Below are 18,948 nucleotides of genomic sequence, written 5' to 3'. Positions count from 1 at the left end.
CAGTGAGGAGTCCAGTACAGTGCTCCTTATTTGTGGACGACTTTGCTGTTTTCTGTTCCTCCCCCAGTGTTGCAACCGTGAGCCGTCAGTTGCAGCTAAAAGTGCGGCGGTTAGAGGAATGGGCTGCAAAGACGGGTTTTCGGTTTTCTGCCGAAAAGTGTGTTTGTGTTCATTTTAATCGTTCTCGTCATCTTTTTACTTTGCCTGCCTTGCATATGGGGGATACTGTCCTACGTTTTAGAGACACAGTGCAGTTTCTGGGCCTAATTTTTGACTCCAGGTTGTCATGGCTGCCACACCTACGTGACTTGAAAGCCAGAACGCTGAAGGCACTGAACATCCTCAAGTGCCTCAGCCACAGGTCTTGGGGCACGGACAGGGTGCGTCTCCTACAGTTTTATGGAGCTTTTGTGCATTCACGGCTGGACTATGGGTGCACAGTATATCGGTCAGCGAGGCCATCTTATTTGCGGATCCTTGACGCTGTTCACCATGCTGGGATCCGACTGGCCATGGGTGCTTATCGGACCAGTCCCGTACCCAGCCTCTGTGCTGAGTCTGGTGAACCGCCACTTACCATCCGACGGCAGCTCCTGCTGGTGCACCAGGCTTGTAAGTTTCTTGCAGCTCCCAGATTGCCTGCTCACCATCTTGTTGCCCATCCACCTCTGGACCGCCTTTTTTCCCGCCATCCCCGGGCTACGTTGCCGTTTGGGATCCGTGTGCAACGTGTACTAGAGTCCCTCGGTGTGGAGTCTGTACAACCCCAAATCCAAGGTTTTATCCACCTGCCACCCTGGTTACTGAAGAGGCCGGGATTGATTTTAGATTTATTGCAGTACAAGAGAGATTGCACTCCTGCCACCGTTTTTAATTCAGTATTTTCTGCCATTTTATCTGAGCACCACGACTATGTAGCTGTTTTTATGAATGGGTCGAAACAAGGGGGTTCTGTTGGTTGCTCAGTTGTTTTTCCATATCGTGTCCTCAAGGTCCAACTGCCTCAGACTTTTACTGTCTTTGATGCAGAATTGTTTGCGATCTTGCAGGCACTGGAGCACACGAGACATTCTTCCTCTCCTAAATTTCTTGTCTGTTCCGATTCACTCAGTGCCCTTCACTCATTGCAACGTTTGTATGCGGCAGACAAAATTGTCCAGACCATCCAGGATGCCCTCCTCCGACTACAGCGACTGGGGAAAGTTGTAGCTTTCTGCTGGGTTCCGGGGCATGTTGGTATTGCTGGGAATGAAAGGGCAGATCTCGCAGCCAAGGAGGCGTGTCTCGCCCCACAAGTATCTCAGTGTGCTATCCCCTTGCACGCACTCACCTCACTGTTGAGCTCACGGGTCATGCGTCGGTGGGAGGATGAGTGGCTGGAAGTGACTGACAATAAGCTCTGTATAGTCAAGCCCACAATGCGTGTGTGGTGCACTTCCTTTCAACTCCGTCGACGGGATGAGGTTCTCCTCACTCGGCTTTGGATAGGTCACAGCCCTATGATGCACGGCTTCCTATTCCGGCGAGAGGACCCTCCAATGTGTGGTGCTTGTGGCGTCCAGGTCACTGTGCGCCATGTTTTATTGGATTGTGTTTTATTTTCTGACCAGCGGGTCGCGGCTGACTTGCCAGTGGATCTGCCATCTCTTTTAGGCAACACTCGGACGAATGTGGTTAAAGTTTTAAAGTTCTGTGCCCTGTCAAATGTTTTTACTAAGATTTTAGGGAGAGGATTTTAATTTGCTCACTGTGTGACAAGCTCGCCCATATTTTATGTAAGTGGCCAGCCAATAACAATTTCCTGTGACATTCTTGTTGCTATGTTTCCCCTTTCCTTAGGTTTTACTTTCTTATGTAGCATTTTCCTTCTTTTCCTGCTTTCTTTGAGTGTGTGCTTTAGTTTTCTTAGGTCTGTCCACATTCGTTCCTTTTAACGTGTGTCAGGGCACTGATGACCTCGATGTTGAGCGCCCATAAGCCCCAACACACCACCACCACCACCACCTCCTGGACACAGTGTTTATCACAAATGCACAGACTATCTCACCACGCTTCCTAGCTGACCCACACTCCCACCTGTCACTAACTATGCACCGTCCCATTCCTTATCACTCTTGCTCACTGGTTTTAGGTTCCTGTTGGAGATCAAATGTAAATGTGCATCCACACTGAAGACTATGGATTCACTGCCCATTGAGGCAAATCAGTTTTATGAATGTGTGGTGTCTGTTCTAAAACCCATATTTCTGATACATGTTATGTGAAGTGAAGCTGGTAAGGGGAGAAAGGAAAGGAAGGGAAAGGGAAGGAATTAATTATATCAGCATTATGTGGAATCAACTATTATGAGTGGGAATGTGTGCTGGTCTGGGACTCAAACCTGGGATCTCCTGCTTACTGAGCAGTTGCAAACACAGTGTTTATTGCAAATGCGTGAACTATCTTCCCCAACTGAGCCACACTCCTACTTAGTGCCACCTACATGCAGGCCCTGTCCACATCCTCCGTGTTCACTAATTTTAGATTCCCAATGGAGGCCGAAAGTAAATGTGCACCCACACTGAAGGTTGTGGATTCATTGCCTTTGAGGCAAATCAGTTATACGAATAATGCACAATCTTCAGTGCAGATACACATTTATGTTTGACCTCCAGTGAGAATCTAAAATTAGCAAGCATGGAGGACACAGCTGGGGTCTGTGGGTATGCAGCGCTAGGTTGGAGTGTGGGTCAGCTGGGAAGCATGCCAAGATATTCTCAGCTTATACAATGAAAACTGAATCTGGGTGGTGCAGTTGTTAAGGCAAATGCCCAGTGAGCAGGAGTTCCCTGATTTGCATCCCAGTTTCACACTCATTTTCACTTGTCACCACTGATTTAGCATAGAACGATGATGCAGCTGATGTCATTAGTTCCTTGCATTTCCCCTCCTTTCTTCCCCTTCCAGCATCAATTTATATAGTGTGCATCACAGCTGCAGATTCTGTATTGTATCTGTTCTTTCAGACATGTCTGATAGGACAGACAACATGCATTCATACAATCTCTGTTGTTTTAATGGCTGAATGTTGAAGGGTTACCTTGTGAGACATAACTATCCCTTCAAATTATATGGATTTTTACTTGATTAATGAGCTGTGAGAAATTGTTGTTAGTAATATGGAAAGGGAGCTCAGCTGTTACATTTAATTTTCTGACAGATTTAATAGTTTGTGACTCATTTAGTCTGTTTCCGTTTACGACTTCCCTCATATTGCCAGAAAGTGTTGTGCAAGCAGCGTGTTGTACTGGTTAGCGTTGTCAGCTGGCAGGCCCCTAGCTCAGACCCAACCACCAACAAATATTTGTTATTTGGTATTCATTGTTTCTGGAAGGTTCTTAAAATATCTTAAGTTTGTTGTTTGTATAAATACCAGCTTTCTGGAATATTCTGTGTTTGAATAGATAGCTGCACTCTCTGCCCAAGAGTTCAGTTCTGCTCCAGCTGTACATTAGTGTTGGTACTAAAAATGCTTTCAGTAGTAAGTGTCGAGCTTCATTGGTGAATCTGCCTTTAGATTTGGACTTGATTGTGGTTTAGACATGGCATTGTCTGGTGGAGTCTCTGGGTTTTTCAAAACATCTTCATCATCAGGACCTGGAATAGGGGCAGTTCTGTATAGATCCAGGAAGGTGATGAACAGATGACAGCTTATGCTTCCAGAGTATTGTCCAAGTGCATCATGAACTACTTTACAACCAAGAAAGAGTGGTTTGCAGTTGTTTGGACCATCAACAACTTCCGGTCATACTTATTTGGTGAACTGTTCAGCATTGTGATGAACCACTGTTCTCTACACTGGCTGACAAGCCTGAAGGATTCATTGGGTTGACTGGCAAGATGGGCACTGAGGCTCTGGAAGTACAACATCACAGTGGGACATGGAAGTGGTTACGAACACAAAGGTGCCATTTGCCTTTCAATGAATCCTTTGATGGAATAGCACCATGGTTCAGATCTCAGTCATTTACATCTAAACCTATGTCCATACTCTGCAAACCACTGCAATGTGCATGGCAGAGGGTATGTCCCATTGTACCAGTTATTATGGTTCCTTGCTATTCCCTTCATGTACAAAGTGGGGAAATAATTTTTGTTTGAATGCTGTGATTATTCTTATCTTGTGTTACATTAAATTATATGGATTTTTCCTTGATTTGTGAACTGTGAGAAATTGTTGCTTTAAATAACATTGTTGCTGAACAGAGGGAAGATCCAGCACTGCTGAGAACTATAGAAATCTATGAAGAAGAAATCAACTAAAGAATTCCAATTAATTAACAGAGCATTGTATAAGAGGAACTATGATGTAATGGGGTGAAAGTGGTTGCTTTTCATACCAGCTCATCTACAGAAAGCTGTCCTGAAGTTTTTCCATGGCGCTTCAACATCCGGTCACATGGAGTTCATGAAGATGCAGGTATCACTGACCATGTCTCTGCTGATCCATTAGACGCTACATGAGCCACTGTAAGAAATGCCAACAGGGTAAATATGTGCTGCAATTGCCTCCAGGGCAACTGTTACCAATCCTGTCTGCAATCCAAAAGAACGGAATCAACTTTTTGGAGAGTTTTGCTGCAGTCAACAAATGAGACTCATTGGATAATGGTCTGCACTGACTACCTCGCCCACAGTGCTATCACTGAAGCTGTGCTGAGTGTGGAAGATCCAGAAATTAGGAAGTTCCTTATAGAACACATCACTTTTAAGTAAGGGTTCCCCATAAGCTGATCTCTGACTGCGGAAAAGTTTTCCACTCAACACTAGTATCAGAGGTAATTTCACATTGCAACATCACCCACAGGATGACAGCTGCCTATCATCTACAGATGAATAGCTTCACAGAATGCCTTAGTAAGACATTGGCAGATATGCTCATGATGTGCACCGTTGTTGAACAGAAAGATGGGAATGCCCGTTGTGACATTCCCATACAATACAGCAAACCAAGACATTACAGGCTTCACACAGTTGCTTCTGCTCCATGGTTGGAAGGTAAAAACCACAATGAATACGCTGTTCCCATTTCAACCATTGATACTTAGCATGACTAAGTGAAAGATCTCATCACTGATACCAAAGAAACAAGCCAGTTGGCTAGCATACAGATCCTAGACACCTGGGAGTATGACCAAAAGTGCTACAGTTCCAAGTGAGATATACCCTGGAGACTTAGTTTGCATTGTTAAGCCTGTGCAGAGAGTAGGGCTTTCAGAAAAGTTACTAAATTGCTGCTTTGGGCCTTATTGTATTCTTTGTCACTTCCTGGACATTACATGTGTTTATGGAACTGCCTTAACAAAACGTGAGTTTTGTTGTTAAGAATGTATTATATAATATCTATCTCTTGAACAATAATGAGAAAAAATGGTAGTTCGGTAATGTTTACATTCTAAACATAAAATTTTAACAATTTTTCGCAATAGGTCACACTCTGATACTGCATTTACAAATGTCAATTTTATATGAATTTCAGATGGCTGCATCCAGCCCCAAAAAAATTAATAATACAGCATCTCATGTGAAACATACGGAATCTGATGCCCATAGTTTCATTGTGACGGAACAGATATTTCCTTCAAGTCGAGGACAAGAAGACTCAGCGCCACAACAGAGGTAAAGTAGCTCATCAGAGAAGAAATCTTATTTATGTAGTTTTCCTCTGAATGAAAAAACATCTGCTGGTATTGTTAGTTTTCACAAAATTTCACCTATTTTTTTTTCATTACTTCGGTGCTACAGGTGCCTAACAGTGTAAAGTAGGTATCAGAAAACAACTAACAAATATACAAATATTGATGAAAAACCTGATCAGTTTATATAATTTACATTGTAACTATAATACTTTAGAAATGTAGACAGTTGGAGAAGAAGCGAAGTTCAGCACAATAACGGAATCATAATGCTATAAACAAAAGTTGCTTCAAGAAGATTAGATTAGATGGATCCATAGTGAGGATATTCTCAAGAATGACTTCTATAAAATGTTATAAAACAAAAATACATTACACATATTTACAAAAAAGAGATGTAACAATGTTACTTCCACAGATACCAGGTGCAATGATCCTCATGCATGTGGAATAAGTCCAAACCATTTTAAACAAATTTTCATTTCAGAGAAATAACAAACTTGTCACAAATATGCAAATGTATAATATTCAGATATATACAGTAATTATTAGCCTAATGCAGTCTAATATCCCACATAGGAATTAATACTAAATAAGAAAAATTGAGACTTTGTATTGCATTTCAGAACAAAATATTTTACACACTGGACTCAGTGTCACAGTGGAATATACAATTAAAACTATTCATACTTTATTTATCATCATGCAAAAATGTAGGCATACTGAATGTTGCTTTTAATTGTGAAATTCGCCTGAATTTCATTTTAATAAGTGGTAAATAACTCACATGTAAAATAAAAACTCAACACACATTTTTTAAGTTGCATCTTCAATATTTAATGTGCCTCAGCTAACAGTTAAGAAACATGTACTGGTATTGTCCAAAATACAACCTGATTAGCACTTCCTACTGAGAAACAGCAGCTGACTATTTGCTTGTGACCTCTGGCACCCAGATGTATGTAGCATTTAACAATGTTGATTCCTTACCAACATTGTTACATTTGCAAACTTGAATGAAAAACAATTACAAGTTTTGGCATTATGGTAATTGAGCTATAAATCAATGAAACACATAATCAGTATACATTGATTAAAATTAGAACAATTGCAACTTCAGTTTGTAATGGGCTTCACGTAACTTTTAGAAAACATGTACAGATGTTGTCCAAAATACAGCCTGATTAACACTTCTTACTGACCACTTACTTGTGAGGTCTAGCACCTCGAGGTGTATGGCATTTAACAATAATGGTTGTTTACAAATACTGTTACATTTGCAAACTTTAATGAAAAACAATTACAAAGCCCAGCATTAGGCTAACTGAGCTACAAATTAATGAACATCATAATTAATATACATAGATTAATTGCACAAAATCAAAGAAATATGTTTACATCAGAAAAACTGAAAAATTGACAACTACAACAATACTTAAATGTTATTTCTAATTACATGCTTTTTAACTGCAACCCATAGTCTGAAATCGGTTCCTCTTTAATTTTAATTGTATGGTTTCTCAGTTCAATAATAAAAAGAAAATAGTTTCACACGTGAACTCCTACTGTAACTGCATAGAAACAGAGTAAAACAGTAAAAACATTACTTATCTTTTATTCCACACACCAATTCCAATCAGGCCCATTAGTTATATTATTATGTCATGCAGCACACACTCAGGCACAAATAATCATCCACTTTAAAATTCATTGCTTTGATTTCTGTAAATGGTTTACTTTCAAGTAACTTTGCTCGTATATTGGCTGAAACTCCAAATAGTTTCCATTAATATTTCAGTTTCACGCATGAACAATCACAACTCCAAACACCATATTGTAATATCCCACATATGGAATTCATATTAATTGAGACTTGAGATGTGAAACTAGGTGCTGCATTTCAGAATGAAAATTTTTACACATTGGATTCAATGTCATAGTGGAATACATAAGTCAAACTATTCATACTAAATTTATTATCACTCAGTAATGTAACTGTATTGAATATTGCTCTTAATCATAACAATTTACCTGGATTCCATTTGCATATGTGCTAAATAACTGACATGAAAAATAAAGTGCAAACATATTGCAGCTTAAGTTGTAATGAGTTTTAGAAAAAAATTTTCAGAAAGCTTCAGATGACTTTTTGCAAACAATATGTACAGATCTTGTCAAAAATATGATTTGATTAGCACTCCCTACAGATAAATAGCAAATACCGTCATTTGAGGTTACTTTGCTTCACTTTTTACAGATTTTTTAAGAAAATAGTTTAAAAACACGGGTTCCTTAATGTTTTTGTTTCTCAAACTGATTTGATTAGTTACAACAGTCTTTTGCAAAGTAATCTGTATTTGTGTCTCTTAAAATAACATTTATTTCTATTTTTTATTATTTTTTTAAAAAAAGTGGTGCAAAGTTTCCTTGCCCTGGGGATACCTTCCACCAGATGCCTAAATTTCATTAAAAATGAGGATTACAGACGTCTGGAGGTATATTTGACCATAGGAATGATAGAGAATAAAGCAGTTACTAAAGAAATAAGGACTACAGAGTACTGGAGCAATGACTGACCATCAGAATTAAGAAAAAATAACAATCTTGTTAGCAGAAACAAATTTTATTACCAAAGTAATTTAACAAATTAAAGATTTAACACAAAATGTAGCCTATATAATGAGTAATAGGTCCAATATCCTTCAAGCTGTGGTATGGAGAATAAGCCACGTTTACTTATCTGTTTTGGAGGCTGAATGGTGCAAATTATTCATCAAATTCATACTTTATTTCATCTTTCGGCATTGGCCAATTCCATTATTTCTTAGACTTTTGCATTGAACTTATTGTAGCTCCAACATCACTTACATCAGTAATTAATCCAGGAAAATATTCCCCCTCATATTTGAAGATCACATACTGGCCCACAGTGTGCACAACTTCTCCAAATTCTGGACTTTTCTTCTTTGGCCTGGTTAGTAAATAGGTTTCATCCACTTCAATCTCTACAGGTGATGGTGTCCTGACTTGAGATTCAGATAATCCTCATCTTCAGAAGAATCTCTGAGAGAGAGATGGCATCAGAATCTTCTCTTGAATTACTATCTTGATTTTTGTGACTTCTTCTGTATTTCTTCAAAACCTTTTTCTGCATTACTGTCATACTTTTATCAGGTGTGACTGAAAGCTTCTTTCTTCCTCTGTTACTGGCAACACCAGTTGTCCATTCAGTTCTCTTTTTCTCAAGGGCTTCAATGAAAGAGTCTTGTACCGCATCTTTGTCGGTTAAACGTTGCACTTTTGGAAACCTGCCACTAGGTTCTTTGCTGAGTTCTTGCCAACTATAGCCATTAATCTCTTTAACAGAATTGGGAAATGCTGTTCCTGCAAGACAGTGTTTTTGAAACCTTGCTTGCTACTTTTCCACTCTGTAAGGACCTGTTCCAGGCCACTTTCATGGGCCCAAAGAAATAAGTGTCCAAAGGCTCTGTAATGTGAGTACTGTTTGCTGGTAGACAGATGAATGAAATGTTATTCTCACCACAGAGCTCTGGAACATAAGTTGTCAAATGTGAGGACAAATTGTCACAGATTACTACTTTCTTTCCTTCAAGCTTTTTCAGTCTTGGTAGCATCAACTTGGTGAACCACTCGCTAAATGTATTACTGTCAAAACATCCACTAGGACTGTGTGAGTAAAGGCAGCCCGTGGGCCCATTTACTGTCCATGTAGACCACAGATGTGCTGATTTGTAAACAACAAATGGAGGCAAAACTTCTCCCTCAGCATTGCCAGCAAACATTACAGATATGCTGCTCTTGGAGGAATTACAGATGTTTTCTGAATATTTTGAAACTCTTTTTGTGAGTACTTTCTTTTTCCCTGGATCATTGGTTAGGTTGGTTTCATCAAAATTCCATATATTACTAGCTGGCACATCTTTCAGTTCAACTTGCAAATGTTCAACATATACTCTGAGAACATGCTCATCAACTGCAGCTCAACTCCTGTTAATGTTGGTTGCAAAATGTACAGAAAGTTTAGGGTGGCATTTGGTGAAGCCCAACAGCCATTCATAGCCTGGACAATTGTCTTTGAATCTAGGAACTTTACGTCCCTGTCTGGCAAGGTATGACTTCACAATCATTCGGAGTTCCATTGGAGTAACAGGGAACCCATATTTACTCAACTGCAAAACACATTTCTCCAGAGTTTCTGGGCTGTAATCACAGTATTGCCTATTTACGACCATTCTCTTATACTTCCATGGCATTTTCACCAGTCTGAAAGAGATTATAAACATTGTTCACTGCCAGCAGCATACTACGGAGGTAAAAATAAGTCAGAAATTGTCATAGATGCGGAAGAAATGCATCCTGGGGATACTTTGCACCACTTTTGTTGCGGTGCAATGTTTCCTCAAAGTTAGAAATTTCGTAACCTACAACAGCAAATTGACAATGACACAAACAATAGTCCATCAAACGAAAAACTACGATACTTTCCAGCAGCTAGACGTTCTGAGTAATTAAAATAATGGTGACTGACCTTCAGAGTGACCATTTCACCCTGTGAAAAACACTGATTTTTCCAGCTTAATTTTATACACACTTATGAACGTCTTTACTAAGATGCTTGTGAAAAATTCAAAATGGCCAACAACTGAACATGCAAGCAAGGGTGCCAACCTGTAATTGCTACCTTTCATAGAAAACATTGTTCACAGATATACAGCAAGTAGTGTAGCATATATGAACCAAAGAAACTATTTTTTCAAATGGAGAAAATTTGACCCTATGGAGCAAAGTAACCTCCAATGATGGTAAGTATTCATTTTTGTGCTCAGACAGGATGTCAATGGTATAGGCTGCCAAGAAATCCTGTTAGCAGAATGCAAGTAATTGAGTTAAAATGTCTAATAACATGTTTGTCCACTTCCTACCATTGTCCCAGAAAAAAAAAGTTCATCTCAGGACAATGTTTTTGGAAAAGTAGAACCTGGACAGTGTATACAGATCAGACATGACTTGTGTGAAAACAGAATCAAAACACAACAGGGTGACTGCTCCACCCCTCCCCCAACAGAGGTACACTTATGTAAGCAGTCGGTTTGTATTATTTACTACTGTGCAAATTGACATCATGAGAGTCGCAAGCATGTAGGCAACAACGGCCTACATGATTGAGTCACTGTAATGCGCTGATCATCAGCAGTCATCGAGTTCCCTGTGCAGATGTTATTGCAACTCTGTTAAACATTAGGATGGAAGGTAAATTTATTATACCTGAACTACACAATATTCATTTAACTTATGGTGAGGCAAAATGTGTTGCAAGGGCAACTGTATTAATCTATCAAGAATGCTTCCCTCAACATAGACTTCCTGCACAATTGATATTTGTTGCTGTTTGCCAAAGGTTTGTATCATCATAATTCTCTACTTTTCCTTAATTATTTTGCAGTTACTTGTAACAAAGTACTACATTTAATTCTGTATGCCACCACATCCAATGCATACCAGAGTTGGAAGAGCAAGATTTCTCTTTGTGATGAGGATTCTCAGAGCAGTTTTTGTTACAAACTATGCAGCATGATTTTGTAAACAAAATACTCATCACACATGAAGTATGTTTCGTTTGTAATGGAATAACTAACTTCCATAACATGCACGTGTGGAGTGCACACAATCCACACCAAATAACAGCAATATGTTTTCAGCACTGCTTTTACATAAATTTATGGGTGGACATAATTGATGATTACATTATTGGGCCTTTCATTTTACCTACATCATTGACTGGTAACAATTATCAAACCTTTCTAGAGGGGCCATTGCTGCTGACTTTGTTAGTAAATATTCCATTAGCCATACATCTTAAGCTGTGGTTACTCCACGACGGTGCTCCACCCCACATTGGTTACAGAGTGTGAAGATTTTTGAATAGATGATTTCAAGGATGATGGATATGAGTTCTGGTCCACATCAATGGCCAACACACAGTCCTAATTTAAATCCACTGTATTTTTACTTTTGGCGCCATATGAAGAAACTTATTTATTCTCAGCAAGTAAATAATGTGGATCAACTTACGCAGAGGATTTTCCATGCTGTCAATACCACAAAGCCAAATGTACATGAGTGTGTGAATGAGTGCGATGAAACTGCTGTTTCTATTAAAGAGAGGTAATGCTAGATCCATAAATAAATTAATAGTGCTTTTTTGTGTTCTAAAAGTTGTCACTTGTTTCACTCTGCCAGTTGTTGTTCAGATAATACTAAAAAAATACATCTGTCTCATCTCACCACAGCACCAGTTGTGATTTGAGCTAACCTTTAAGTTTAATGAACTTATCATGTGAGTCCATCACTGAGGTGCATTGGCATTAACATTCACAATTTAATAAAATAAGGGTGTATTTAAAAAAGCATTCCTCTGTATATTAATAATAAAACTCATGAATAACGTTTAAAATAACATATTAATACAGTCATCAAGTTATCTGTACAAGATTCTTTTATTTAACTAATATATATTTGAAGAAGCTGAATTCATTTGCCCTGTAACTAGAACAATTTAATTGACAAAACAATATTAAATGTACATTTTGTCCATCCATATTTAAGTTCTTGAGGTGCGAATAGGCTGGCCTATCATATCATCCACCTGGGGCTGAACTAAAGTGTCCAAACTGTTTTTATAGTATTTTGTAAATTTTACTTCAACTTTCCAACAGTCACCTCTTGAATTTTCAGAAGTTGTGTTCTCTTTCTCCACAAAACATTTATGAGGAGATAATCTACTCCTATACTTTCATCGGTCACACTATCTTTCTGTTTAACAACCTCTGTAGCTTGACATTTTGGATCTGGAAGGTTATTGCCATTGTCATTAATGTCATTCACTGATGGATCCTCTGATTTATCATGTTCTGAGTTCTGCACTGCCATTACTCAATTCCAGTTGTGCTTCATTACGCTCAATATTTGATACACTCTTACCTGTTTCAGTTTATATTCATCTCTTATTCTGTTTTAGTACAACATTTCTTTTGCCCCCAGGCTGGTCATACACCACACTAGTTTTCCTTTAATGAACTCCTGTCTTCATTGGTGTTACCACTACTGATACCTATACAAGGAATTTGAGTCAATGCCTTCTAGCAATTCACAAGACTGAAACCACATTTTTCAAAACCTAACCTTATGAGGTCTCCTGCTGATCCTCCAGTTCTTGAAAACACCTTTTTTTTTTAACATGGCTGAAAATTTATTCTTAGACATGGCCCTTCTATTTCCCTTCATCTTCCACTCCATCAAAATATCATTCCAGTGTTGCTTGAATGGTCTGAAGAAGGGTACATCAAGCGACTGACAAAGGTAAATAGAATTACTTAGCAGACAAATAAATTTCATCCCTTCCTCTCTGCATTTTGCTATTACAATCAGATTCATGTGAAATGACAGATTGTCACCTATGAGTGCCTGTGGTGAACCTTGCTTCTTCACATATATGTAGGCTATTGTCAAAAACAATTCTTCAAAGGCCTTCTCATTTATCCACCCATATTTTGTATTCTTATAACATGCTCCTCTGGGACCACATGTCAAAGTGCCCCAAAGATGAAGAGATTGATAAATGACAAAAGGAGGGAGGTGTGTGGCATCACCTGAACATACCATCATGATAAACATAGAGAGGCTTTTGAAGAAGAAATCAGAGTGCTTCCATCCTCTTTTGCCACAACATGTTTTCTGCCTGGATCATCTGATAAATATGTTTCATGAAAGTTGATGACCGATTCAGGTTTAATATTCTACACTTCAACTTGCAAATAGTAAAATAATATATTAATAACATCAGGAGAAACTTGTGCCCTGTCTCACCTTATATTGCCTGCTAACCTCACAGACAACACACAACCATTACAATTCAAGAATGACTGCACCCAATTATCACCATGCATGTTATTCTTGAATCTTGGGATGGGTTCCACCTGCCTGTCAGGACATCGTTTCAAGTTTGTTATTGTAGGCAGTAAGTGGAAATCTCCATTCACTTACTGTAAGCACATATTTCACCAAAGTCTATTCTTCTGTTCAAGGCAGGGAAGTTTGTCCACCAATTTTCATAATAATGTTTTCCATTAAGTGCATGAGAAAGCTTAGACTTGTCTACTGAACAGTTCTTGGCTGCCTTACAAAGGCTATGTGGCACTTTTTTTACATCTTCACAGGCCTTATCCAAATTTTCTGTGCTGCATATTTGTGTGTGCCAGTTCTTTTAACATAAACAAAGGGCATTTCCTGCATCAAACCAAATGAAACATCTCTTAAGAATGTAGTTATGTCTTCATGGCAACTGTTCCAAGCCACCCCAGGTAACTTGCTGTTCAGTATTAATAATCCCCAGATTTTATTTGTTCATAAAATGTCATTATTTTTATCATTCTACTATTCTGTATATGTCTGACAACATTAAAGGTATTTACCATATAATTTTAATCCTTGGACTTTTTTTCATCTAGCAAAATACATTAAGTTTGGGAAATACTGCTAAAGGTGCTCTTATTCTTCCTGTTTAAAAATAATACAACACTATTTTTTATAAAAATAAATTTACCTCAGTAAGAAAGTTGATTTTAATACAAAACAATAAAAGAATTAAAATACTTCATATAAATGAAATATTGCTAAAATATAGTATTATAAATGTATGTCATTCTATCTCAAGTCACCCTTGCACCTCAAGGACACTCCATTTTATTGTATATGTGATTATAAACAAGATATAAAAATGATTATCATGTTGAAGGAAATTGGATCAAATTTGCTGATAAGCAGTCTCTTAATGCAGGCAGATTTTTATGCAACAGTTTACCAAACTATATAAAAATGATAGAAAATAGCACTATTTTCCAAAATAAATTAAAATGTTATTTTACTAAAATTTTTTCGTACAATATTAAAGAATATCTTGGACCTAAAAAATTGTGTATGTCACTGTTTTTAGATAGGCTACTTATTTCAAGACAATTATTCATTTTATTGATATATTCGCATAAATGTGTAATTTTAAACTTGTTAATGTATCATTTTTAAACTCCATGTAAACATTACATTTCTGATATTTTGTACAGAATTGTCCATTGGCAAATGAAAGTGTTACTGTTGTGAAGATTATTCTTATTTCTAATACTGATTCCATGAACTGAGCTACTGGCTGGAAAAAGAGATATATTATTTATGGCAAATTACATTCAGAAATAAGTATTTGTGAAGCAGTAGTTAGTATCCCCATTCCTAGAACAGGGCCCTGCGGGTTATTCTTGGTTTTACCACACAAATAATTCATGTTACACAATTTTGAACTTGAATCCTTGAGTTACCCCAAAAAATGATGCTGTTTTATGTGGAATGAAAGTAACATTTCTATTTTTATGTCACCTATGTCTGTCAACATCTGTATTGCAAATAAAGATTTGCTTTCATAACTCTGTAGACTTAGCAATAAAGATCTCACTTCTACTATTACAAATCTTCTGCCTAGAAGCTTTTTTTCACTCTGTAACTGCCTTTGCCCTTAAGTTGGTGGTGTTTCAGATACATGTGGAATGTTCAGACTGTATTTCACAGGCCATGTGCTACACAGTGATTAGTGAGAGAAACTGGAACTCAAATGATGTGGGAATCACAGTGCAGCCAATTCACTAGAGGAGACAGCCAGCAAACAAATATAGAAATGAATTATGGAGCACAAGAGAAGAAACACTAGCAGCTCACAAAACAAAAATTATTCGATGTGAGATCAAAGCCTCTCCCCATGACATCTCCGTATAAAACATTCTTGGTAAACTTGGAATGTCAAATCTAGATAAAATCTTGTGCACAGGACAAAATGTTCATCAGGAACAACTGACTGTTGTGGCTACTGTTGTGGTGACCATTATAACCCATGTTGTTGTTGTGGTCTTCAGTCCTGAGACTGGTTTGATGCAGCTCTCCATGCTACTCTATCCTGTGCAAGCTTTTTCATCTCCCAGTACCTACTGCAACCTACATCCTTCTGAATCTGCTTAATATATTCATCTCTTGGTCTCCCTCTACGGTTTTTACCCTCCACGCTGCCCTCCAATACTAAATTGGTGATCCCTTGATGCCTCAGAACATGTCCTACCAACCGATCCCTTCTTCTGGTCAAGTTGTGCCACAAACTTCTCTTCTCCCCAATCCTATTCAATACTTCCTCATTAGTTATGTGATCTACCCATCTAATCTTCAGCATTCTTCTGTAGCACCACATTTTGAAAGCTTCTATTCTCTTCTTGTCCAAACTATTTATCGTCCATGTTTCACTTCCATACATGGCTACACTCCATACAAATACTTTCAGAAATGACTTCCTGACACTTAAATCTATACTCGATGTTAACAAATTTCTCTTCTTCAGAAACGCTTTCCTTGCCATTGTGTCTACATTTTATATCCTCTCTACTTCGACCATCATCAGTTATTTTGCTCCCCAAATAGCAAAACTCCTTTACTACTTTAAGTGTCTCATTTCCTAATCTAATTCCCTCAGCATCACCCGACTTAATTAGACTACATTCCATTATCCTTGTTTTGCTTTTGTTGATGTTCATCTTATATCCTCCTTTCAAGACACTGTCCATTCCATTCAACTGCTCTTCCAAGTCCTTTGCTGTCTCTGAGAGAATTACAATGTCATCGGCGAACCTCAAAGTTTTTATTTCTTCTCCATGAATTTTAATACCTAATCCGAATTTTTCTTTTGTTTTGTTTACTGCTTGCTCAATATACAGATTGAACAACCCTGTCTTACTCCCTTCCCAACCACTGCTTCTCTTTCATGTCCCTCGACTCTTATAACTGCCATCTCGTTTCTGTACAAATTGTAAATAGCCATTCGCTCCCTGTATTTTACCCCTGCCACCTTTAGAATTTAAAAGAGAGTATTCCAGTCAACATTGTCAAAAGCTTTCTCTAAGTCTACAAATGCTAGAAACGTAGGTTTGCCTTTCCTTAATCTTTCTTCTAAGATAAGTCGTAAGGTCAGTACTGCCTCACGTGTTCCAGTGTTTCTACAGAATCCAAACTGATCTTCCCCGAGGTTGGCTTCTACTAGTTTTTCCATTCGTCTGTAAAGAATTCGTGTTAGTATTTTGCAGCTGTGACTTATTAAACTGATACTTTGGTAATTTTCACATCTGTCAACACCTGCTTTCTTTGAGATTGGAATTATTATATTCTTCTTGAAGTCTGAGGATATTTCGCCTGTTTCATACATCTTGCTCACCAGATGGTAGAGTTTTGTCAGGACTGGCTCTCCCAAGGCCGTCAGTAGTTCCAATGGAATGTTGTCTACTCCGGGGGCCTTGTTTTGACTCAGGTCTTTCAGTGCTCTGTCAAACTCTTCACGCAGTATCATATCTCCCATTTCATCTTCATCTACATCCTCTTCCATTTCCATAATATTGTCCTCAAGTACATCGCCCTTGTATAGACCCTCTATATACTCCTTCCACCTTTCTGCTTTCCCTTCTTTGCTTAGAACTGGGTTTCCATCTGAGCTCTTGATATTCATACAAGTCGTTCTCATATCTCCAAAGGTCTCTTTAATTTTCCTGTAGGCAGTATCTATCTTACCCCTAGTGAGATAGGCCTCTACATCCTTACATTTGTCCTCTAGCCATCCCTGCTTAGCCATTTTGCACTTCCTGTCGATCTCATTTTTGAGATGTTTGTATTCCTTTTTGCCTGCTTCATTTACTCCATTTTTATATTTTCTCCATTCATCAATTAAATTCAATATTTCTTCTGCTACCGAAGGATTTCTATTAGCCCTCGTCTTTTTACCTACTTGATCCTCTGCTGCCTTTGCTACTTCATCCCTCAAAGCTACCCATTCTTCTTCTACTGTATTTCTTTCCCCCATTCCTGTCAAAGCAGCTTGTAATTGGTTGGCATACATCTTCATTACATCATAGTGCCAGGTGTTGCATCCACCAGTGCAGATATGGAAACAGTCTCTGACAGTATGACACAATGATGACTATGCTGACCAATCACAAGCCATCAGTGGACTTAAATGGTCACAAAAACAGCAGAAATGACAGTCAGTTGTGAGCACTTGTTCCTCCAAAACTGTGCTGTAGCCAAGAATTTAGTGTTCACATGAGTAGTATGTAAGTAAAAGCCACTGGCTGTTATACACTTATGACATGAATATAGATTAGTTTAGATTTACTTTCATTTCAACTGATCTGTAGTGAGGAGGCCTTCCAGGATGTACAACATGTCAGAAAAAACAATAATATATGACAAATATTTACAACTGAAACAAATACCATAAGCTAATGTACCTTCCACAGGTCTCAAGTGGAATGATTGTTTCACAAACAAAATATCAATGGAGTAGAAGGAGCTGGCAATCAATAAATCCTTTAGGCTTCTCTTAAACTGAATTTCATTGGTTGTTAAGCACTTTATGGCTGCTGGCAAGTTATTGAAAATGTGCGTTCCTGAATAACGAACACCTTTTTGTACAAGAGTAAGTGACTTTAAATCCTTGTGAAGATTATTCCTATTTCCAGTACTGATTCCATGAACTTAGCTGTTGGTTTGTTAAAGTGATATATTTTTAATGACAAATTTCATTAAGGAATAAATACACTCCTGGAAATGGAAAAAAGAACACATTGACACCGGTGTGTCAGACCCACCATACTTGCTCCGGACACTGCGAGAGGGCTGTACAAGCAATGATCACACGCACGGCACAGCGGACACACCAGGAACCGCGGTGTTGGCCGTCGAATGGCGCTAGCTGCGCAGCATTTGTGCACCGCCGCCGTCAGTGTCAGCCAGTTTGCCGTGGCATACGGAGCTCCATCGCAGTCTTTAACACTGGTAGCATGCCGCGACAGCGTGGACATGAACCGTATGTGCAGTTGACGGACTTTGAGCGAGGGCGTATAGTGGGCATGCGAGAGGCCGGGTGGACGTACCGCCGAATTGCTCAACACGTGGGGCGTGAGGTCTCCACAGTACATCGATGTTGTCGCCAGTGGTCGGCGGAAGGTGCACGTGCCCGTCGACCTGGGACCGGACCGCAGCGACGCACGGATGCACGCCAAGACCGTAGGATCCTACGCAGTGCCGTAGGGGACCGCACCGCCACTTCCCAGCAAATTAGGGACACTGTTGCTCCTGGGGTATCGGCGAGGACCATTCGCAACCGTCTCCATGAAGC

The 18,948-nt window shown here is 38.8% G+C and overlaps 1 protein-coding gene across 2 annotated transcripts in view; it reads left to right on the top strand.

Annotated features, from left to right (window-relative positions):
- LOC126457011 (caspase-1-like) overlaps positions 1-18,948 on the top strand; it is a 119,183-nt gene that overhangs the window by 52,047 nt on the left and 48,188 nt on the right. For both annotated transcript variants that reach the window (XM_050092982.1, XM_050092983.1), the window contains exon 2: positions 5,519-5,658. In XM_050092982.1, the coding sequence (XP_049948939.1) occupies positions 5,519-5,658 (140 nt within the window). The remainder of the gene's footprint in view (positions 1-5,518; positions 5,659-18,948) is intronic.

The sequence above is a fragment of the Schistocerca serialis genome, chromosome 2 (genome assembly GCF_023864345.2).
Source record: "Schistocerca serialis cubense isolate TAMUIC-IGC-003099 chromosome 2, iqSchSeri2.2, whole genome shotgun sequence".
NCBI classification, from domain to species: domain Eukaryota; kingdom Metazoa; phylum Arthropoda; class Insecta; order Orthoptera; family Acrididae; genus Schistocerca; species Schistocerca serialis.
Note: the sequence above shows the minus strand (reverse complement) of the source record. Positions and strands in the feature narration are given on the sequence as shown.